The sequence below is a fragment of the Sceloporus occidentalis genome, unplaced genomic scaffold (assembly GCF_023333645.1).
Source record: "Sceloporus occidentalis isolate IW3139 unplaced genomic scaffold, rSceOcc1.0.p SCAF_10, whole genome shotgun sequence".
Lineage (NCBI taxonomy): Eukaryota > Metazoa > Chordata > Lepidosauria > Squamata > Phrynosomatidae > Sceloporus > Sceloporus occidentalis.
The window spans coordinates 28,821,944-28,846,446 of NW_028316990.1; the positions used below are offsets into that span (position 1 = coordinate 28,821,944).

General features: G+C 41.5%; 1 protein-coding gene across 1 annotated transcript in view; it reads left to right on the forward strand.

The window, feature by feature from the left end:
- LOC149306281 (intraflagellar transport protein 140 homolog) overlaps window positions 1–24,503 on the forward strand; it is an 82,931-nt gene that overhangs the window by 56,424 nt on the left and 2,004 nt on the right. Inside the window, exons 21-31 of the mRNA XM_089540485.1 lie at window positions 8,600–8,777; window positions 12,550–12,740; window positions 13,278–13,373; window positions 15,964–16,096; window positions 16,199–16,342; window positions 17,192–17,320; window positions 18,559–18,741; window positions 19,427–19,633; window positions 20,349–20,561; window positions 20,727–20,893; window positions 22,088–22,229. Coding sequence (XP_089396611.1) covers window positions 8,600–8,777; window positions 12,550–12,740; window positions 13,278–13,373; window positions 15,964–16,096; window positions 16,199–16,342; window positions 17,192–17,320; window positions 18,559–18,741; window positions 19,427–19,633; window positions 20,349–20,561; window positions 20,727–20,893; window positions 22,088–22,229 — 1,783 coding nt within the window. The remainder of the gene's footprint in view (window positions 1–8,599; window positions 8,778–12,549; window positions 12,741–13,277; window positions 13,374–15,963; window positions 16,097–16,198; window positions 16,343–17,191; window positions 17,321–18,558; window positions 18,742–19,426; window positions 19,634–20,348; window positions 20,562–20,726; window positions 20,894–22,087; window positions 22,230–24,503) is intronic.

Here is a 24,503-nt window from a genome sequence, read left to right on the forward strand (position 1 = left end):
GAAGAAAACATAAGAATTCAATATAGTATATAGTATTAAATAAACAACATGTAAAAGGGACTCTTGAAACATCATTGAAAAGGAACATTGCTTCTTGAGTGCCCATCCCTTAAGCGCCAGAGTCAACACTGGTGGTGATCCCAACTGTTAAACACAACTAGGAACTAGGCTTTGGAGGGGCTGGATGGGTAGGCCACTCTTTGAGCAAGAGGCAAAAGAAAATAAAACAAAACCCTCGTAATTTTAATCTAATACGAGAGAGGAAATCTAGAGATGCATTTAAAATGTTGCTTATTCCTTGGGAGTTGCTGTTGTTGTATCAGTCTCCCAAAGATAAATTTAGCATCACACCATCATAGAATCATAGAATTGTAGCGTTGGAAGAGACTACAAGGGCCATCCAGTCCAACCCCATTCTGCCATGCAGTAACTCTCAATCAAAGCATCCCTGACAGATGGCCATCTAACCTTTGTTTAAAGACCTCTAAGGAAGAAGACTCCACTACACTCCGAGGAAGGACTGTGTTCCACTGTTGAACAGTCCTTACTGTCAGGAAGTTCCTTCTAATGTTGAGGTGGAATCTCTTTTACTGGAACTTGCATCCATTGTTCCAGGTCCTATTCTCTGGAGCAGCAGAAAACAAGCTTGCTCCCTCCTCAGTATGACACCCCTTCAAGTATTTAAACAGAGCTCTCATATCACCTCTTAACCTTCGCCTCTGCAGGCTAAACATCCCAGCTCCCTCAGTCGTTCCTCATAGGGCAAGGTTTCCAGACCCTTCAACATTTTAGTTGCCATGTTCTGAACACACTCCAAAAACCACTAATTCTGTTTGTGCAGCAAAGATCAGTCATGTAAATGAACCTCTAAAAATGGTCAAGGGATTCCCAACCCACCATGTTCGTTATTTTATTAAGACAGCCTTCTCCTGGCAATACATCTTCAATTTCTTTTAATTTTAATTTTAACCCACTTTTCAGGCGCAGACCAAAATGTGAAATCATCCAAATTAAATCTAACCAGAGCTATAGTAAAGCAGCAATAAAATGGTCATAAAAAGAGATATCAATGATAAAAAGAAGTGCAAAAACATCCAAAAAAATCCAAAGAACAATAGCAGTGTCCGGAAATAGAAAAATAAACCCTAAGTAGACAAATAAATCAAGACGTAGCCAATTCTCTTTATATTTTGTTAGTGTACAGTATGTAATAAGTTGGTGATGATAAAAGAATAATATAGTAAGTGACAGCAGTTTGATGTCGAGCGTGAGCTCTGCACTGCCATTTTTTACTTCTGTTTTTAAAATTCTTACATACTTTTGCGGTTGGTTGGATGGGTGTTGGTGCTGGTGGTCTATTACAACTTAGCTAAACAAACAAGATGGTAATGATGATTATTAAGTCTGAGACCTTCTTACTATAAAGAGCTGTTTGGCAATGGGATAGACTGCCTCAGAGGGCAATGGGTTCTCATTCTCAGGAGATCTTTAAACAAAGATTGGACAGACATCTTTCAGGAGCACTTTACTTGTGTCTTTCTGCATGGCCCTTGTGGGCCCTTGAAATCCTGTGAGTCAATGAAATTCTCAGTTTTCCATATAAAAGTCCACCTGCTTACCCCCCTCAATTTTTTTTCCTGAAGATCACACAGGCATGATGAAGTCTACACAACAAAATGGTTTTATCATAAGGAAATCCTGGACAATTGGTGAAACAGTGATTAAAATGCTTGTATTGCAGTCACTCACCCACAAACCACAAGGTTGTGAGTGCAGTCCCAGCCAGGGACTCCGGGTCAACTCAGCCTGGCATCCTTCTGTAGGTCGCTAAAATAGCTTGTTGGGGGCAGTTAGCTTACACTTTCTAAACCACTTAGTACATCAGTAAGCAGTACAGTGCACCCTTCTTTACGCGGGGGTGCGTTCTGGACCCCCCCGCGTAAAAAAATGCGTATTCTCGAGCCTAATTGAAAATAATGGGGCTCGTGCATGGTGCCTTGGTGTGGCAGCATGGTGGCATGCGTGCACCACGGGCACGCGCCCCATTATTTTCAATGGGGCGTGCCGCCACTTGCACCACACGTGATCCTGTGGGCTCCCTAGCGGCTTTCAGTGTATGCTGAAAGCCGCGTATGGTGCATCTGTGTATGACGCGGGTGCACTGTATAGCAATGTACTTCAGAGTTTCAGTTTATTCATGACAACCAAATACAGGTTATAGTCATCACATTACAAAAACAATTAAAACCCTTTAAAACTTCCACTGTCAATGAGCTCTATAACATCTAGAGCAATATGTTTACACTAAAATTACAAAAAGAATTCATACAAAAACATCACAATTTTCCATACTCTGTTCAAATTAATATAATCTGCAGATTCACTTGCAGGCCTTTATCCTCAAAGTCTAATCTAAGTTTAGCTGCTTTCACAGCAAATCTAACAGTGTTGAACACGACAGACTTAGTTGTATTAGCTAACAAGTAAGTGATTTTCTCCAAATCATTTTCGTTAGCTACAGTACAAGTTCTAAACTTCTCTTCGGAAACTTATCTCTTGGGGTTTTATATATCTTACAATGTAGCATATAGTGTATTAATAATATCTTTAATATCTCCACTTCCACAAATGCAAATATGCTGCTCCTTGGGAATCTTTTTATATTTCCCTTCAATGTAATTGGTTTTCATTGTGTAGAATCGTAGGGCTATAAAAGCCCTACGAAGAAGAGGTTGAGTTATTTCTGATAAATAGAATTGTACTTGCTAGTCCCAAACCTTCACTGACCAGCAATTCTCAGCATACCTTGCAAAGAGTCTTGTCACTTACACTACATTTGTAATTTAAATGAAAATATGCTCTTATCTGCTGTGTTCCTATAATGCCCATTGCTGGTGACAGGTTATTTAGTGCCCTGGTCAAACTAATTAAATAAATTATTATTATTATTATTATTATTATTATTATTTATTTATTTATTTATTTATTATTTATTTATTACTTGCACTCTGCACAAGATATCTTGTAGGAAACATGAAAAGCACAAACCTTGAAACTGGTTAATTTATATTAAATTGCAAGAATAAGTGATACCACAATCTTTGCTTATCTTTCTCAAACAGAAAAGATAATATTTCAACGCACAAATCATTTTGAATAATCTTGCAAATTGTGACGTTAACATTTAAGTCTCATGCAAGTTTTAATTCCAGGCACATCAAAATCTCACTTTGCACCAAATTTTGTCACCAGTGTTCAGATCAAGTGCTGAACATGTGTTCGGTTGATATAGCTGCCAAGCCAACTAGTGATTATTCTAATCATAAATGATTAGAATACAAATAGTAGGAGACAGAGGAGAATTAATTGTAGGAAAATATGGCCTAGGATCAAGAAATGAAGCAGGAGAGCAACTGACTGAATTTTGTAAGGCCAACAGTTTGTTCATTGCAAAGACATTCTTCAAGCAGTCAAAGAAGCCACTATATACATGGCCATCACTTCATGGTGAATGTAGAAATCAAACACACTCCATAACTGGAAGCAGAAGATGGGGAAGCCCCATTCTCTGTGAAAAAACAAAACCAGGAACAGATTGTTGCAGACTATGGACTGCTAATATAAAAAATGCAAGTAAAGCCAAAGAAGAAACTAAACCAACCATTGTGCTAAAATACAAATAGAAGAACATCCCTATAGAATTTAGAGCTAATGTGAAAAACATATTTGCATTATTAAGCCAAATTTATCAGATGCCAAAGAACTCTGGACTGAAGCCAGGGACATTGTCAGGAAACAAAACGAAACAAAACAAAAAACTATCTGTAGCCAAAGAGAGAAAGAGAGAGAGAGAAGCCTCCCTGGATGATGATGATGGTGATGGTGATGATGATGATGATGATGATGATGATGATGATTCTGTTTATTTATATCCTGCCTTCCTCCCAGTCTAGGGACTCAAAGCGGCTAACAAATTTAAAACAGTCTAAGTTAAAACAGTATAAAACATTAAAAATACAAAGTTTAAACAACAATTAAACAGTTGAAACAATTAAAACATTACATTATTAAAAATTTAAAAGTCTTTAAAACAAAAGCAAAACATCACCCATATCAATATGCAGCATAAAAACATTTTTATCTGCTATCAAAAAAAAAAGCTAAGATCCTGGCCTCTCTAGGGAGGGAGTTCCAGAGCTTGGGAGCAGCCACTGAGGAGGCCCTTTCTCTAGTTCCCCCCAAACGCCTCTGAGAGGGCAGTAGGACAGAGAGAAGGGCCTCTCCGGATGATCTCAATACTCTGGGGGGCTCATACAGGGAGATATGGGCCTTCAAATAGCCTGGACTCAAGCCATATAGGGCTTTATATGTCAAAACCAGTACTTTGAATTGTGCCCGGAAATGGACTAGCAGTGAATGGAGCTGTTGCAACAAGGGAGGTGCATGCTCCCTATAGCCAGCTCCACTTAACAGCTTGGCTGTATCTCCTTCAACTGGCTGGTTCCTGAGCACTTTTCAAAGGCAGCCCCATGTAAAGCGCATTACAATAATCCGGACGGAATGTAAACAAGGCATGTACTACCATGGCCAGATCTGGCTTCTCCAGGAATAGGCATAGTTGGCTCACAGGTTTTAGCTGTGCAAAAGCACTCCTGGTCACTGCCAAGCTTCCAGGCTCAGCTCTGAATCCAGAAGTACCCCCCAACTATGATCCTGAGTTTTCAGAGGGAGTGAATCCCTATTCCTGGATCTGTTTTTTGACTGACCAGGAGGACCTCTATCTTATCTGGATGAAGCTTCAATTTGTTTGCCCTCATCCAGTGCATTACAGCGGCCAGACACTGGTTTAGGACAGAAACAGCTTCCTTTGAATTCGGTGGAAAGATCATAAGCATACAGCAGGGTATCATCAGCATATAGGTGACACATTACTTCAAAACTCCGGATGACCTCTCCCAGCAGTTTCATGTAGATGTTAAAAAGCATAGGGGACAGGACTGAGCCCTGGGGGACCCCACAGGCAAGTGGCCACTAAAATGCCCCCCCCCCCCAGGAATGAACGGCGCCACTGTAGAACAGTACCTCCAAGCCCCATCCCAGAGAGGCGATTCAAAAAGATACCATGGTCGATGATATTGAAGGCCTCTGAGAGGTCCAGCAAAATGAACAGGGACACACTCCCCCGTCCAGTTCTTTGTGTAAGTCATCCACCATGACGACCAAAGGTGTTTCTGTCCCATAACCAGGTCTAAAACCTGACTGACATGGATCTAGATAATCCGTCTCAGCTAGGAACGCTTGGAATTGGGAAGCCACCACAAGCTCCAGCACTGTGCCCAAAAATGGAAGATTGGAGACTGGCCTGTAATTATCTAGTACAGTAGGATCCAGGGAAAGTTTTTAAAAAGAGGTCTTACCACAGCCTCCGTCAGGTGTGTTGGGACCCTGCTTTGCTGTAAAGAGGCTTTCATCACTGCCCTTACCCACTCCACCAATCCTTCTCTGGCCTGTTTAATAAGCCAGAAAGGGCAAGGGTCTAAGTACATAGTGGCTCTCACCTCTCCAAGGATCCTGGCCACATCCTCAGGCTGCACAAATTGAAAAGTATCCATCAACGCTGGACAAGCAAGAGCCAAGATTACATCCATCAAAATTGTATGAACTCTGGTGCTTGGAGGCAGGTGTGCGTGTCTAAGAGTTTTCCAATCCAATTTTAAAGCCTTCCCATCAAAGAAACATCCCATTTAACTCCACTTCTTTCCCTTCCCAATCCAATTTTCAAACCTTCAGCACCTGGGAAGTGGTGTCAGGTGGTCAGGAGAGGTCCAGAGAAGGAGATGTTCTCCCCTTTCCATCCTTTGTTATAGCGCTCTAAGTTTTACCTTTATCCATGGGTCATATCAAAATCCAGTATTTTGGCCTGGAAGCCGTCCCTCGACTTATTTTTGAGGTCAATTTGTACACAAATATATATGGTAGATAAGATCTTGAAGTATAAAGATATGCAGGTTGAGTTTCCTGTATCTGAAATGCTCAGGACCAGAAGTGTTTGGGATTTCTGTTTGTTTGTTTGTTTGTTTTAATTGTTTATTTATTTATTTTTGGATTTTGGAATATTTGCATATACATAATGAGATATCGTGTAGATGAGACCCAGATCTAAACATGGAATTCATTTACGTTTCATATACAACTTCTAAACGTCCTGAAGGTAATTTTATTTTAATTTTAACAAGTTTGTGAATGAAACAAAGACTGTGTACTCTGAATCATCAGAAAGCAATGGTGCCACCATCTCAGCCACCTGTGTGAACAATTTTGGATGTGGGAATATTTCAGATTTTGGAATTCCAGATAAGGGAGACTCAACCCATGGCACTGGATACTAAAGTTAGGATTGTCCGTGTCATTGTAGTTTGCATTTCTGTATATGGTTGTGAATGCTGGACAGTGAAGGAAAACAAGAAGATTACAATACAAGTGGATAGACTCAGTCAACGAAGCCACAGCCCTGAATCTCAATGGCTTGAGCAGGGCTGCTGATATTAGTGTGACTTGTAGGTCAAAGCTGACTTGAATGCTTCCCCACACTCTCGTGTGATATTTTATCCTGTCATTTGCAAAGGTGATAGAAACAACAGAAAAGGCTAAGAACAAGAAATCAATCATCATTATATTTTTTGTGGGTTTTCCGACTATGTGGCTGTGTTCTGGAATAATTTATCCCTGATGTTTCACCTGCATCTGTGGCTGGCATCTTCGGAGGGTGGTGGCATGGAAATGAATGGGGTATATGTATACAGTGTGACTCTTGGCTGGGAGGAAGTGATTTACATATTAATCTGTGTGTAGGTCTGTTGTTGAATGGCAAGGCCTCAGGGTGGGAGGATATGCGGGAGGCTATGTGTGTCTATTTACACAGTGTACACACACACACACACACACACACACACACACACACACCACTCACTTCCATGTCAGCATTATCTGAAGATGCCAACCAAAGATGCAGGTGAAACGTCAGGAATAAATTCTTCCAGAACATGGCCACATAGTCTGAAAAACCCACCAAAAACTATGGATGCCGGCTGTGAAAGCCTTTGAATTGTCGTTATATTTTTAATGTATCAAGTGTTCGTTTTTTTTCAACTCCAACAGTTTGTGAAGTTGCCAATTGGTATTCCCATATTAGGGGATGGAAAACCATTTTGGTTTTTTATTAGATATGTTCTGATGTACCGTCGCTTGGTGGAAAGGACATAATAAATGTTGTTGTTGTTGTTATTGCTGAGACAGGGAACACAAGAAAAGTATAGGTATGGGCATACCCCTTTAAATGCGGGAAGAAAGCTTGTGATCCAGCACTCCTCTTCTGCTGCATCTGATCTTTAAGGCCTGCTAGTTCTTACTGACAAAGTACAGATGTGACATAGCATTCCAAAGATAAACTCAGGAAATTCTCCGTGGGGCTGGTTTTAACATGACCCACACCCAAAACATAGCTTAATATTCAGTCAGAAAAGAAGCAGCCTCCGATTGAGCCATGCTTGGAGTAGACATGTTGGAATCAACAGAACTGCAGTTAACCATGGGGCCGAACAGACAGGCCAAAATAAAGCTGCTTCGGGTCACTTTGGAGGTATGCTATTTAAATGATGCATGCGTCTGAAGAGGCCAGAAGCTGCACCAAAGCTGCGCTCCAGTCCTTAAGACTGGAACATGGCTTTGGCATGGCTTCGGGCCTCTTCAGACGCATGCATCATTTAAATAGCATACCTCCAAAGTGACCCAAACCAGCTTTATTTGGGCCTGTCTGTTCAGGCCCCATGACTCATTTTTCTTATTGATTTCAATGGATCTTTTTTAAACAGGCTTAAGTCTGGTTTCAATCCTAGTACAATCGGTCCTCTGTATCCATGGATTTTGCATCCATGAATCCAACGATCCACTGTTTGAAAATATTCCTCCGACCCATAAAAATGTCCAAAAGCAAAGCCTGATTTTGCATTTTATATAAAGGACACCATTTTACTACATCACTGTATATAATGGAACTTGATCATCCATAGATTTTAAAGATACTGAGGTCCACTGTTGTTCTATGTTCTTGTCTGTTGCTTTTTCCTCTTGGTTCCCCTTTTCAGTGAATTTGCTGCACAGTAAATCTTCTGCAACCTACCTCTATAGAAACATGCATTGTTTATCTCATTTGCTTTGCTATGTGTGTTTATGGTTACATTCCAAGATGACCATTGTTTCAAATGGCTGATGCGGGGCAAAGTAGGAAAGACCATGGCATGACAGGTGGCATTGCCAGTAAAATATTTTGTATTGACCATCAATTATTTGACCACCACCAAATATTATCAAATGTTTCATGCAGCCAAGAATGTTATTGTTACACAGCAGGCGGTTTGTCTGTTTTCATTTTGGTTTTGTGTTCTTTCCTAGTAAGTAAAAGGCAAATCCAGAACTTAAAAAATTACATTTTGGGGCTATAACTCCCTGAATGTTTTAGCAAGGATGATGTTTTATCGTCTAAAATAGTGGCACTTCCAAGTCTCTTCATCTTGTAACTGTACTGTTTTTGTTTCTGCAGTGAAGCAGTGTGGGAGAATATGGCCCGTATGTGTGTGAAGACGCGAAGGCTGGACGTTGCCAGAGTTTGTCTGGGGAACATGAGCCATGCCCGAGGAGCCAAAGCATTGCGAGAGGCTGAGCAAGAGCCAGAGGAAGAAGCCAGGGTTGCCATGTTGGCAATCCAGCTGGGCATGCTGGTAGGTAGAGTGTGTTTCTTCAGGCCAGCTCTCTCTCACTTTCTGTTAAGTGAACATTCATTCAGGGGTAGTTGTGTTGGCCATTTAACAAATCCAAAGACAAATCCATCAATAATACCTTTATTGGCCAACTGAAATGCACAATATACTTGTAAGCTTTCAAAGCTCCATGGCCTTCTTCATCAGGCAAGATGAAAAAAACAATTGGAATTGTCAGTCAGATACCTGCATGTTGTTTCAGTCCTTAATAAAGATATTATGATAGGGAGGATATCTTTTGGATATCCAGTTTGGTTTGTAACATCTTGTCTGATGAAGAAGCCCATGAAGCTTCGAAAGCGTGCAACAAACAGGTGAAAAGGAATCTTTGTATATAGTTGGACCTCCGTTTTGTGGTCTTCCTATTTTCGTACTGCCTTCTACCTTACCAAGTATTATTGTATTTCCTAGTCTGTCATGTCTTCTCATGATACGATAGTCTCAGTTTGGATATCTTGGCTTATAGGAGTATAGGACCCATTTATTTGTCTTTTTAGCAGTCCATGGTATCCTCACCCCCAGCACCACATTTCAAATGAGTTGATTCACCTTTCTTGGGTGTCTGGCTTTCACAACTTTACACAAAAATTGAAAATGTGATGACATAGACAGTCTTAACATTAGTATTCAACTATATGTCCTTAACGCATCAGGATCTTGTCTAGCTCCTTCATTCCTAGTCTTTTTCTGATTTCTTGACTGCCTTCTCCAGTCTGATCAGTGACTCAGCGATGGCATGGAAAATCTTTGACTATTTCAATGTCTTTGTTGTCTACTTTAAAGTAATGTAAATCATCTGTAGTCATTCTTTTTATTTTCTTTTTTAAAATTTATTTCTAACACAAACTACAATTGGCCCTCCACATTTGCAGCTTTGACTTTTGTGGATTTGAATATTTGTGGTTTTGAATAATATGTTCTGTCCTCCAGCGCAACCCTTGCCAGAAGTTGACCATAGAGTTGTGCTGGAGAACCTAGAAGTTCCTAGGGAAAACACTTCTCTAGGAACTTGTAAGTCTTCCTGCATGATTCTATGATCAACTTCTGGCAGATGTTGACCACAGAGTTGCACTGGAGGACCTGGAGATTCCTTGAAAGGTGTTCTCTTAGGTAAACAGAATGGTGTTTGGTTATTTGCAATTTTTCCATATTCATGGGGGTCCTTCATCCCTAACCCCAGTGAATTTGAAGAGACCACTGTATGTAATTTACAATCAAAGTAATATACATTCAGAAAACAAAAAAGCCAGAAAGAGCTGTTCAAAAGTGGAATATACTGCCTTAGACTGCGGTGGAGTCTCCTTCTTTGGAGGTTTTTAAAAAAGGCTGGATGACCATCTGTTGGGAATGCTTTGACTGTGTCTTCCTGCATGGCAGAAGGTTGGAATGGAGGGTCATGGCGGTCTCTTCCAACTCTATGATTCTATGGCTTCCAATTTGCTACCAAGTTCAGTTCAAACCCTAAATAACTTGAAGCCAAGGTTTGCTGGAAGATTGCCTCCTCCCATATGATCCTGCCAGAAATCTGAGATCATAAAGTTAGGTTGGAGGTACGCCTATCACAGCTTTCTTTGTAGCAGCACCTCAACAGGAACTCCCTACCCAAGAAAGTTAGGCTCTCTTTTAAACTCCTGGAGTATTTTGATGTGTTTACTTTTTAAAAAATATCTCTTGCTTTATCTTAGGGGCCAAACAGACAGGCCAAAATAAAGCTGCTTCGGGTCACTTTGGAGGTATGCTATTTAAATGACACTCACATTAGGACTGGAGCGTGGCTTTAGCATGGCTTTGGTATGGCTTTCGACCTCTTAGAATGCATGCATCATTTAAACAGCATGTCTCCAAAGTGACTCGAAGCAGCTTTATCTTGGCCTGTTTGGACCCTTAAGTCTGATAATTTAAATACTTGTGGGCCAACAAGTATCTAAATCCACATAGCTTTCATGCTGTGTTAAAAGTTCAAGGCCTGCTCTAGGGCGACGGCTTTTTCCAAGCTCCATTCACTTCTTCTGGGAAATCACTTCAAAGATAGAAGCAGCTTTTTTCAGCTTGTTGGAGTGGAGCAGTTTCCTAGAGCAAAAGCCCTGTCTCCGGATGCTCCCTCCCTTACGAAGTGACCTGGAGGTCAGGTTGCTTTAGTACTTTCCTTATTTTTATTTAAACATCCTGTCTCAGTCATAATGCTTCTATTCTGGGCTGTGTCAGCTCCAATGATTCTTCAGATTTCTTTTCTTCAAACTGTTCATATGCATAGTACTGGATCTTGAATTGAAAGACAAAATAATTATCTTATTCTTTTCTAGTGGTGTATTACAGGATGTATCGTTAAATTGCTTTGGTGTCATACTCATCACATTAATTTTTGCAGGTGTAAAAATTAAAATGCATGTTATTAACCCTTTCAGAGCTATACAACTACAGTTATCTGGTTTACCCCATGTTCAGGATTTGCAGTTTTGTTACTTAAAAAGACAGTACAGAATTATCTGATGTAAAGCATTTTTTAACACAATGTGGAGATAAAAGGTTTTTTATACTGCTTTTATACTCCAACTGAATCACAGGGGTTTCTTTCCTTATACATCACAGCCTTTTTGGATAGTGACTAGCGCCGTTCTGATTTAGGAATCTGAACAATACTCCTAAGAAATGGAATTAGGAGAAAGAGGTTTGGCCACAACCTGACTAGCTGTCTTTAAAAAAATATCTTGCATTTGTCTATAAGAAATGTGTATAAAATCACTAGTCAGTGATATGCCACAAAGTCACTCAACCTCATTACAGCTGTCCTAGACCCTGTACAGACAGGCCCAAATAAAGCTGCTTTGGGTCACTTTGGAGGTATGCTGTTTAAATGATACATGTGTCCTAAGAGTTCAGAAGCAGCATGTAAGCCACATTCCAGTCCTTCTGGACTCATGCATCATTTAAACAGTATACCTCGAAAGCAGCTTTATTTTGGCCTGTCTGTACGGGCCCTTAGTTAGAAAGTTTGTGACTACTTTCTTTCCATCACCTTTGTGTGTGGGGATGTTCTTGTACTTCCTTTAGTATTTACTATCTAATGCAATGGTTCTCAAACTTGGGGCCTCCCTGACTATTGGCCATGCTGTCTACGGCTTCTGAATCCAAAACATTTGGAGAACCTATGTTTGATCTATTATACATTCAAAGCTGGGAAATGTTCCTGTATTGGACTACAACTTATTGACCATGCTGGCAGGGGGAGTCCAAAAAAAGAACTTTCCCAGGCTGTTATCTTCCAGGGTGATTCACAAAGATTTGGAAATTAAATTATGATAGAGCTGTTTTTTCAGCAAAGCTGCTTCTTTTTCCTCCTTCTGACACAACTGAGAATGGTATTTGAAGACAGCATTTTTCAATTTGATGATTATGCTGACTATGCTGAATTCTTATTGTTGCCTATTTGTCCTTTGAGTTCCTGTCTTCTGTGTCCACTGCATACAGTGTAAAGGTTTGTTTATTTTGTGTGGGAAAACAATCAGTGTGAAGTCAAAGGCTTTCATGGCCGGCATCCATAGTTTTTTGTGGGGGTTTTTTGGTTATGTGGCCATGTTCTAGAAGAGTTTATTTTCTGAAGATGCCAGCCACAGATGCTGGCAAAACATCAGGAGCATCACATAGCCCGAAAAAACCACAAAAAACAATCAGTATTTTAAAAAGCGATATAATTAGACATGCTCTGAACTCATCTTTCTGCTTTCTGTTCCAGGAAGATGCTGAGCAACTGTACAAGCAGTGCAAGCGCTATGACCTCTTGAACAAGTTCTACCAGGCCTCAGACCAGTGGGAGAAAGCCATAGAAGTAGCCGAGGCGCATGACCGTGTCCACCTGCGCACCACCTATTATAATTATGCCAAGCATTTGGAAGCCACTGGTGATCGAACTCTCGCACTCACCTAGTAAATGTTAACTTTGAGTCCAAACCCAGTTGCATGGATGTCTGTGAAGTAGTGCTGTTGCAGCAGTCCAGGCTATTCAGCATGTTGTTTTGGGGAGAGCAGGGCCACCATAGCAGCTTTTCAAATTAATACACTTGTATAGTGGTCTTGCCATTGATCCAGTAAGGAAATTCTCTGGATGATGGATGGTGTGTGGTGTTTCCATTTTGCCCAGTTGAATCCCCCTGAACTCCCTCTCTGTCCCATATATCACAAGTTCAAGATCATATAATATATAGTCCCATCACAACTTGATTCTGTCTTATTTTTGGAACTGAAAAACAAAAAACAAAAATGTCTTATTTGTCCTTTAGAAAAAATATATTGAAAAGTGTATTACAGAGTCCTACTCTAACACCTAAATCCCTACTTCATGCTAGGTAGCAAGGCTGCTATACAAATGTGAAATATATATCTTCCCTCGAGGTGTTGAAAGGGTAACTAAAACACAATATTTTCCTTGGCCTGTCTTTCTAACATCCTTTTCTTCTCTTGCAGCTATGAAAAATCCGACACACACAAATTTGAGGTACCACGGATGCTTTCTGAAGATTTACAGGCTTTGGAGTCTTACGTCAACAAGATGAAAGATAAGTGAGTGTTTGCTCTCCCTCTCCCATGCCAGAACGAACTCTTTTCCAACTTTAGGTTGCCCACTGACGATGGTGGTCCAGGTCCATCTGCTGGGAATGCACCGGCTAGAATTGGAACAGACGATGCTAGTTTTAAACAATTGCTTCCACTTGTTTCAATGTAATGTCAGCGCATTCCCTGAAGATGAGATAGATAATATAGATTAGATAGAGATAGAAATAGAGATATACAGTAGATATAGATATAGACCCAGGTTATATCAGAAATACTAAAAGCAAAGGGAGTTCACATTGGATGGAAGATTTTTACAGATGACATACTATGTTACTATATTTGGAGCAAGAGGAAGAACATGGAAATGATAGCCCCACTGTGTAGAGAAGATGGCAAAATGCTAATGCAGGACAAAGATAAGATGGAACTCTGTAACACTACTTCAGTCTTCTCCCAAAAGGCAAAGAGTGTTCTACCTGATGCAAATAGACAGTTGATATTGTAAGGATAAAGAGGTACAGGAATACTCAGCTACACAAAATAAATTGTGCATCAGGTGGAGCTTCTCAAGCATTCCTTTGAGACTTTTACGCATTTATAAAAGCTACAAGCTTTGTCCCTAAGGGGCATGATGCAGATGCAGTACATCTTTATTTCAGTAAGACCTTTCACAAGGGTTGGACTGGATGACCCTCTATGCTATTGTTGGGTAGATTTGTAACTGATTTATGGTCCAAAGTGGGCTCACCAGTGGTTCCTCTTCAACCTGGAGAGAAGTGACTAATGGGGCAGCCCAGGATTCTTCAAACTCTTTGTAAATGATGGAACAGAGATGTTAAGTTTCTCTTCTGTGGTTCTGATTCTTAAGTAATAGCAATTGCTGATACAGTTTTCAGCTCTGTTGATATATTTTTCTTGTTAATGACTATTCCAAAAATTCACAGCAATACTTTAGTTTTTTTAGCAATATTTTCTCAGGCAGGTTGGAGGGAGATAGTACAGGAATACCTGTTTAACCTAAACAAATATAAGTCTCCAGGACCAGATGAACTACATCCAAGGGTATTAAAAGAGCTGGCAAATGTAATATTGGAGCCATTGGTAATAATCTTTGAGAACTCCTGGAGAACAGGAGAAGTCCCAGAAGACTGGAGGAGGGCAAACGTCGTCCCCATCTTCAAAAAGGGGAAGAAAGAGGATCCCAACAATTATCGTCCAGTTAGTCTGACATCTATACCAGGAAAGATTCTAGAGTAGATCATTAAACAGAGAGTCTGTGAACATCTAGAAAGTAATGCCATAATCATAAAAAGTCAACACGGGTTTCAGAGAAAGAAGTCATGCCAAACAAACCTGATCTCTTTTTTGATAAAATTACCAGCTTGGTAGATGAAGGGAATGCTGTGGATATAGTATATCTTGATTTCAGTAAGGCCTTTGACAAAGTTCCCCTTGATATTCCTGCAAACAAGCTTGTAAAATGTGGGCTAGACAAGGCAACTATTACATGGACTTGTAATTGGTTGACCGGCCGAACCCAAAGGGTACTCAACAATGGCACCTTTTCATCCTGGAGAGAAGTGACCAGTGGGGTCCCACAGGGCTCTGTCCTGGGCCCAGTTCTATTCAACATCTTTATCAATGACTTGGAGGACAAAATTGGGGGTATACTTATCAAATTTTCAGATGACACCAAATTAGGAGGAGTAGCTAATAACCCAGAGGACAGGATCAAGATCCAAAATGACCTGAACAGACTAGAAAACTGGGCCAAAGCTAACAAAACGAACGTCAACAGGGAGAAATGTAAGGTACTGCACTTAGGGCGGAAAATGAAATGCACAGATATAGGATGGGGGACACCTGGCTGAATGAAACTACATGTGAAAGGGATCTAGGAGTCCAAGTAGACCATAAGTTGAACATGAGTCAACAGTGCGATGCAGCAGCTAACAAGGCCAATGCAATTTTAGGCTGCATCAATAGAAGTATGGTGTCTAGATCATGGGAAGTAATAGTGCCACTCTGTTCTGCCTTGGTCAGGCCCCACCTGGAATACTGTGTCCAGTTCTGGGCACCACAATTAAAAAAGGACATTGAGAAACTGGAGTGTGTCCAAAGGAGGGCGATTAAAATGGTGAAAGGTCTGGAAACCATGTCCTATGAGGAACAACTTAGGGAGCTGGGGATGTTTAGCCTAGAGAAGAGAAGGTTAAGAGGTGATATGATAGCCCTGTTCAAATATTTGAAGGGATGTCATATTGAGGAGGGAGCAAGCTTGTTTTCTGCTGCTCCAGAGACTAGAACCTGGAGCAACAGATGCAAGCTCCAGGAAAAGAGATTCCACCTCAACATCAGGAGGAACTTCCTGACAGTAAGGGCTGTTCAACAGAGGAACACACTCCTTCCTCGGAGTGCAGTGGAGTCTCCCTTCTTGGAGGTCTTTAAGCAGAGGCTGGATGGCCATCTGTCGGGGATGCTTTGATTTGGACTTCCTGCATGGCAGGGGGTTGGACTGGATGGCCCTTGCGGTCTCTTCCAACTCTATGATTCTATGATTTTTATTGAATTGATTTTACAATCTTTACTTTTCCAGAGGCTTGTGGAAGTGGTGGGCGCAGTACCTGGAAGGTCAGGCAGACATGGAAGCAGCTTTGAAATACTATGAACTGGCTCAGGATTACTTTTCCATGGTCCGTATTCACTGTTTCTTGGGTAACATCCAGAAGGTAAACTTGCTTCCTCCAGGATTCCTTACAGCACAGTAGTCATTTTATGGTTTAATCCAGGGAAAGTGTAAGAGTTTGTTTTTCTCTCTTATTTCATTTCAGGCAGCTGATATTGCAAATGCAACAGGTAACTGGGCAGCTTCATATCATGTTGCCCGCCAGTATGAGAGCCATGATGACATCAAACAGGCTGTACACTTCTATACCAGAGCCCAAGCTTTTAACAATGCTATTCGGCTGTGCAAGGTATCAATGGCTTACCCATCATCACATCTCTGAGCTGTATGCTTTAATAACTTAAAGCTTGGGCACATTTGTCTGGAACTAGTTCATTTCCTCTGCCAACCCACTGCCTGTACCACCTCCAAAACAGAACATTTCCCCCCCAAATTTGATGTGGCCAGACATTCACTTCCAGATGTTGCGGGCAGAACACATTGATGCACATACACACAGATTAATTTTCTAGGAGCTTGTGGAAGTGGTGGGTGCAGTACCTGGAAGGTCATCGCTTGCTTTAGAAGAGAATTGCCACTTCTGGAAACTTCCAGACATGGCAGATCTCCTTTAGCTGGGAGGCAATCCTGCAAAAATGGGAAGTGTAACATACTAGCAGAACATTAGGTGGAAGAAGTGGAAGTTTTCTCCCACTTCTCACTTCTGGTGCCAAAAAACAGCAATGAGCTGCTGCTTCCATCTACCCAGCCGTGACCCCTGTGCATTCTGGCTGCTCTTGAGCACGCAAGGACAAAGGAGAAACCTTACTCTGTGGACAGAGTCTCCTTCTTCGCCTTAAGAGGCTTCTTCTTCATGCTTAAAGAGTAGCCAGAATATGCTCAGGTGCCCCCATGTCCCCACATTTCTCAATGGCTGGGGAAACAGTTGTGTCTTGGCTATGTGCGGGTGTTGCAGAAGGAGGTACTGAATGGTAGCATTCAAAAATGTTTATGCATCAGCGTAATACCATGTCATACCATAATACCATATACCACCAAGAAGATGCTGGCAATTGTCAACTTAAACTCGGATAAAGAAGCTTTGGAAAATTGCCACAGTTAATATTTACTTAAAGGTGCTTCTTGATATTTTGAACAGGAGAATAATCTGGATGACCAACTGATGAACCTGGCTCTTCTCAGTTCTCCAGAAGATATGATCGAAGCAGCACGCTATTATGAAGGAAGAGGGGAGCAAATGGACAGAGCAGTAATGCTTTACCACAAAGTAAGCTCGTTTGAGAAACTGAAATAGAAACAATATAAATATAAAGGAAGAGCATTGTCAGGCATGCATTAAACTATATATAAAAAAGAGATTCCTCTATTCATAAATGAAACTCCATCATTTATTTACCCCATAGAAAAGGCATTGTTCTTTCTTGTGACTAGTTGGCAGGCTGCAGTCACTCCTCCACTTTCTCATGGCTTTCTTCTTCTTTGTTTTCCCCTGAACTGAATTATATCTCTCCTTGTATTTTTTTAAAAAAACAAAATGTTAGTTTTTTGTGGGTTTTTCAGAGAAGATGCCAGCCATAGATGCTGGTGAAAGGTCAGGAATAAACTCTTCTAGAACATGGCCACATAGCCCAAAAAACCCACAATAAACTATGGATGCCGGCCATGAAAGCCTTCGACTTCACAAAATGGTACCTTGTTACGTAGGCCCTCCTAACCCACCCCTGTATGCTTCCTTTCTTTTTCTGTCCAATTTTTGGGATGGGAAAAATTATACCTAAAACCTTCCAAAGCAGCTTTGTTTCTTGGAGTTCCACAGCCCCAAAGCACATCCATATAATCCTGGACACGCATGAGCTTTTAACCGCTTTTAACAGTTAAAAGCATGCCATCGACCCCAATCACCGCAGCCATGTTTTCTGGAGCTGCATGCACCGACACTGCAGTTGATTTAATAGCAGGCTTTAACCCATCCAAAGAAGTTCTTAGCTGTACCTCTGATAATTGACATGGCTTAGGCTCCAGAGATTGCTTTAACTCTCCATTCAGAGGGAAATGAAGTCAACCTCATAGCTGCTCCTTCTTGAGCAAACATTCCTACTGCCTCCATTGTGACTTTCTCCATAGGAATTTAGTTCATTCCCATGCTTGGATGGTTCCTTCACTGTCAGGTGAGAATGCAGCACAGGAAGACTTACTCTGAAGGTCCGTTCTAGGCAAGGAGAAGGAGCCATCCAGAACCACCCTCTTACTGGAACTCTCTTCTCATTTATCTGTTTTTCTCAGCTGAGGGATAGAACTGAATGAGGAGCCAAGAATCCAAGAGAAAAGGCTTTACTTAAACACACACGATCCCTTGCCTCACCTGGGTGGTGATAGGAGTTAGCATCCACCCATGGCTGGATGGTTCCTTCTGTTGGCTAGAACGGACTTCCATATCCTCTAAAGTGACATTCTCTCAGGTCTGCCATGCTGTGACAGCTAAAGCGTTTTTTTCTTCTGCTGCAGGCGGGCCATTTGTCCAAGGCTCTGGAGCTGGCATTTATGACAGAGCAGTTTGGAGCCCTGCAGCTCATTGCAGAGGATTTAGATGAGAAGTCTGACCCCGCTCTTCTGGCTCGTTGTTCTGATTTCTTCACTGAGCATGGCCAGTATGAGAAGGCTGTTGAACTCTTGCTGGCTGCCAAAAAGGTAACTTGCATCATCTAATTATTCTCCTCACAATCCCTAAAGTGGATTCTGCTTTTAGTGAACAATGTTCAGGTCTGCTACAGATTCATGCCGTTCCAGCAACAGAATGCTTAAAGTATCAAGGCAGGGATTTAGTTTTGTACACTTTCTGAGCGCAGCCAGTTTTCTATCTATTCTGCAAATTCTCCTGATAAGTAACAGAGCAGAATAATTCTTCCAAATGCATTGGGCTGAAAGAATCAGACATACTCTCACATTTCTCTTTAATTGGAGAGATTACAGGTTCCAAAGATGTTAACAAATCAAAGTGAGCTGTTGTTAGGAGAACTATGTAAAGTAGATTTTACATATGAAAGTAGCTTTTTCTTGCTCTCACTTTTCCTCCTCGACTCCGAAATCCTTTGGTGTGACTTCTTTGTACTTTTTGTGTCATTATGGAACAAGAGGAAGCTCATATCGGCTTGACATTGGCTCCTCTTTACAGGCAGCTCCCAGTTGATTCCTAAATAATTATTTTGGACACACTACAGATAAGCTTAACTTCAAAGGCAGAAGGAGCTCATTCATAGCAGATGGTGTTTTTTCTGCTTCTTCCTCCTTCTCCTTACTCCATAAAGACCATTTATCTCACAAGAGGGTGCTTGCGCCCTCTCCCTTTCTTTCTCTCTTGCTTTCTCTGCCACAGTACCAGGATGCCCTGCAACTTTGCCTGGAACAGAACCTGACTATCACTGAGGATGTGGCTGAAAAAATGACCATTTCAAAGGATTCCAAGGAGCTTTCAGAGGATTCCCGGCGGCAGCTCTTGGAGCAGATAGCTGACTGCTGTATGCGGCAGGGCAATTACCACATGGCCACCAAAAAATACACTCAAGCGGGAAACAAGGTGAAAGTAAGTGTCCCTGGGCAAGGATGACTCCACCTCCTGCCGCCTTCTGGCTCCTGAGAGGGGTGAAAGCCATGCATGAGCCATTGGCTTGACTGTCAGCCTTCAGGGATGCAGTGAGCTGTTGCTAGTAAAGAGTTTGTGAAACTCCGTTGGTTGTTAAAGGCAACTTCTATTAGTTAACAAAGCATAAAGAGAAAATAAAGAGCTCTGTTGGATCAGATGAAACAGATTGAACAATTTGTTTCTTACAGTGGTCAGCCATATGCTTCTGGAAAAACCACAAGCAGAGCATGTAAGTTGAACCAGTTGCTGTTCCCCACCAATTGGTTCTTAGAGACAAACTGCAGACTCTCCCCTATTATCCATGCTGTCATACATTTATTGTGGTGCAATCTAAGCACAGTTGCCATTGAAGATGGCTTGGAAGATGCAGGTAGTGCAGAATGCTGTAGCTTGTCTTCTTAAAGGACTGGGATGTCAGGTATATGTCACTGCTTTTCCTCTTCAGCATGATCAGTTGTCAAAAATGAAGTCCTAAGCATCCTCCATACTGATTGGTATCAGCTCAAAGGTTTGGGGACTGGAGACATTTTTTTGCTGGAAAATGAATTGATGACACTTGCACGATTCTGCAGGTTTTTCTTTCGTCCCCATCTCTGCCTGGTTTTCTGCCCCTTGCCTTGATCTGTAGTGACCAGAACACTTCCTTTGTTTACAGGCAATGAGAGCATTGCTGAAATCTGGAGACACAGAAAAGATTGTGTTTTTTGCTGGCGTCTCGAAGCAGAGGGAGATTTACATCATGGCTGCCAACTATCTCCAGTCCCTGGACTGGCGCAAAGACCCAGAGATTATGAAGAACATCATCAGTTTTTATACCAAAGGAAGGGCTCTGGACCTCCTAGCTGCTTTTTACGATGCTTGTGCTCAGGTGCGTGGGTGCTTTTTGGGTAAACAGTTCTATCTGAGTATGAGATTGCAGACACCCAACATGTTTTTGTTTTATTGTAATATGTTTGCTAGAACTTTTATTTTGGAGCTACCTTGGGTCCCTTTCTGGGAGAAATCAAATCAATAATATTTCCTTTCCCCTTAGGTGGAGGTGGATGAGTATCAAAACTATGAGAAGGCTCTGGGAGCTCTGACAGAGGCTTACAAATGCATGTCAAAGGCAAAGACAAGAAGTGCTGTTGAGCAAGAGAGCAAGCTTGTGCTCTTACACAGCAAGATGGCACTGGTGAAAAGGTTCATTCAGGCCCAGAGGTGAGAGGGAGTGCGAAATACTTCAGTATATGGAGGTGGGCATCAGGGGAATCTTTTTTTCCTTGTCTGAAACCTTTCTGTGATTCGGGCAGCTTCATGTTGAAAGCACTTGTGAATATTTGGCAGCTTACTCCCAAGCGACACCACTGTTACTGTACCACAACCCAGATCTCTCTAATAATCATACCTATTCCACTTTGGAGATGAGGGCATCAGAGCCATTCAGATTTCCTGAAAGTGTGATATAGAATAAAATGTAGCGCAGTTTTGTTCATTCGTGTACAAATATCTAGCAACAACAGACAGTCTTGTAGTGCCCTTAACCTTTTACTATGATGTAAGCTTCTGTGGGTCTATCTACTTCATTAAATACAAAGGTTTGTGCCATAATAAATATAGTCGGCCCTCCTTATCCATGGATTATTTATCCACATATTCAAGCATCCATGGTTTGAAAATATTAAAAAAAAAGTATAAATTCCAAATAGCAAACCTTGAATTTGCCATTTTATATAAGGGACACTATTTTGCTCTGCCATTATATTTAATGGGACTTGAGCATCCACATTTTGCTATCCACGGGGGGGGAGGGGGTACCAAACCCAGCGGATAACAGGGTCCCATTCTATTAAGTCCATAAGGCAAAAAGTTTTGCTACAGCCGATTTCAGAAGGCTACCCTTCTGGAAATCATGAGAGGAAAGGATGGGAGTAGAGTAGGTCCTGCTCCCATTCGTCTTCTGTTGACACACGTGCCTATCTGAATCTGGATCCAAATATGATGCTAAACTCCAAGTCTGCTTTGGTTTTCTCGGTTTCAGAATTCAAAGTGTCTTACTCCAAAACTGGGGTAGTTCTAGACCTCTCTAATAGTTCTGTTGATGCTGGACTTTAGTGCCGTTCTCTGAGACTCTCTCAGATGAGTATGTGACCTCTCCCCAAAATTATTCCCCAGAAGCACTGCCTGCTGCAGATATGAGAAGCCAGTGTTCAATTCACAGTTGGGTACTGCTGTATTATGGAGAAAGCATCTTACATCTTCAGCTTTGTCACTGTCCCTGAGCCACCTGATAGGAAAATGCTTGGCTTGGGCACGTTATGGGATTAAACCTTTTGTTCCAATCAATAGTCCAGTGGGATCACAGAAGAAGCTTTTGTCCTACAGCTATTAGAATTTGCTCTTTCCCCTTTGTAGGCTTTACTCAGAAGACCCCAAAGAGGCAGCCAAGCAGTGTGAGCTACTCTTAGCTGAGCCAGAGCTTGAAATCGCCATCCGCCAGGGGGATATCTTAGGCTTTCTAGTGAAGCATTACCTGCAAGTACAAGAATTCCAGATGGTGAGTGTTTGGGGTGTGCCAAGATCTCACTGCAACATACAGACCGTCATTGCTTGCTAACACTGAACATTAGCTGTGAAGGTAATTCTGTCTTCCAAGAATGTATCACCACCAATATTGGTGAGGGTGTGTGTAAGGAGGTTGCATAATTCAGTGCTTCCCTGTAGGAAGAAATCCCTACACACAGAAAGCTAGCATGTTAGGGAGAAAGTATGGCCCTTGTGGTCTCTTCCAACTCTACAATTCTATGATTCTATTTGTTTTCTACACAAGAAGCTAGGGAGTCATTCAAATCTGCAGATCTCCCATCTGCATCCAGCTTCTTCTGAATGCACATGTCACACCTCAGAAGCACAAATGAAACTACAAACAACTGGTGAGGTAATGTCTAAGCTGATATCTAATAAGTTAAGTTGGATGGCAAGAATTAGAAGCACGAGTTCCAAAGATAATATGTAAACATTGCCATCAGGGTATTTCTGTGCACTATCCTGACACCTCTTGCCTCCACCTGTTTAAGGGGAAGAAACCAGAGGAAACAATTACGCTGAGCCACCTGGAATGATGATTCATTTGGCTCAGAGCAGGAAGTGCTAAAAGGGCCCTGTGTAAAGTAGGGAAGACAGAATTGCAAGCTGTGGACAAAAAGGAACTGCTGTTCTGGAACAGCCAGGTGCTCCCCAGTCACGCAGAGTTCAAGCCAAAAGGGCTGCTTTAAGAGCTAGCATATAACAGCAGATCTGGTCTGCAGAGAGATGAAATGCAACTGTTAGCATTACTAACGGTAGTTTCCCCTATTGACATTGCTAATAGTCCTGTGTCATCCACCTGTAAGCTGTAAGCCAATCTTTTTAGGCTTTGTTCACTAAGGATCATAGGATGGTATCTGTGGTAAATCTGCTAAAGGGTTCAATACCCAAACTCTTGGCTTCCAGTGCTTTTTGCTGATGTTAACTCAACAGGAAGGAATAGAAGTCCTAGCACTGAATACAGTCTAGGAATCACCCACGTGACAAATGAGAAGACACAACTCACAAGCAGTTAATGGGAAACATTATTGTCAGATGTAATGCCCTTTGGGGAAGGAATCCAGACCATTCATCTAATATTAGCTATTATTTTATGCCCCCTGTAAATGGATTATTTGGATTTTTTAAAAGTCTTTATAGTGTTCCTAAATACCCAGACAGCAACAGATATCATCTGATCTTGGAAGTTAAGCACAGTCATGCCAGATAAGAATTTGAAAGGGAGACATGAGGGAGTAGTCAGGTGCTGTAGGCAACGATAAATTCATGAAGTCACCATAAGTTGATAGGTGATTCAAAGGCACATACGTTACTTTTTGCTATAGTGTTCACTAGTATTTCCAGGACAAAAGAAACAACTGCAAACCAGGAAACAACTGAAGAACACCTAGTCCACCTCTTTGGCCTTCAAGGTTTCTCTCCATTTCCAAATTTCCTATTGCATTTTTAAAATGTTGTTGTACTTAGTTTTGCCATATGGAGTGTGGCAAAAAGAGCCTAAATCATCCTAGAGACGAACAAGGAAGTCAAAATTACCCATAGAGGATGCAGGAGGGCATTTAGGTCTTTAAAAAGAAATCCAAGAGTACTGGAGGCAGTCCAGTGAAGGCCCATGTGTGGCTCCTGGACCTTGGACAGTGGCACACTCCCATTCTAGACTATGAAGACACTTCATGCCAGACAAATCTAATCTCTTTTTTTGATAAAATTACCAGCTTGGTAGATGAAGGGAATGCTGTGGATATAGTATATCTTGATTTCAGTAAGGCATTTGACAAGGTTTCCCATGACATTCTTGCAAACAAGCTTGTAAATTGTGGGCTAGACAAAGGAACTGTTACATGGATCTGTAATTGGTTGACCGGCCGAACCCAAAGGGTGCTCAACAATGGCTCCTTTTCATCCTGGAGAGAAGTGACCAGTGGGGTCCCACAGGGCTCTGTCCTGGGCCCAGTGCTATTCAACATCTTTATCAATGACCTGGATGACAGAATTGGGAGCATACTTATCAAATTTGCAGATGACACCAAATTAGGGGGAATAGCTAATACTCCAGAGGACAGGACCAAGATTCAAAATGACCTGAATAGACTAGAAAGCTGGGCCAAAGCTAACAAAATGAAATTCAACACAGAGAAATGTAAGGTATTGCACTTAGGGCGGAAAAATAAAATGCACAGATATAGGATGGGTGACACCTGGCTGAATGAAACTACGTGTGAAAGGGATCTAGGAGTCCAAGTAG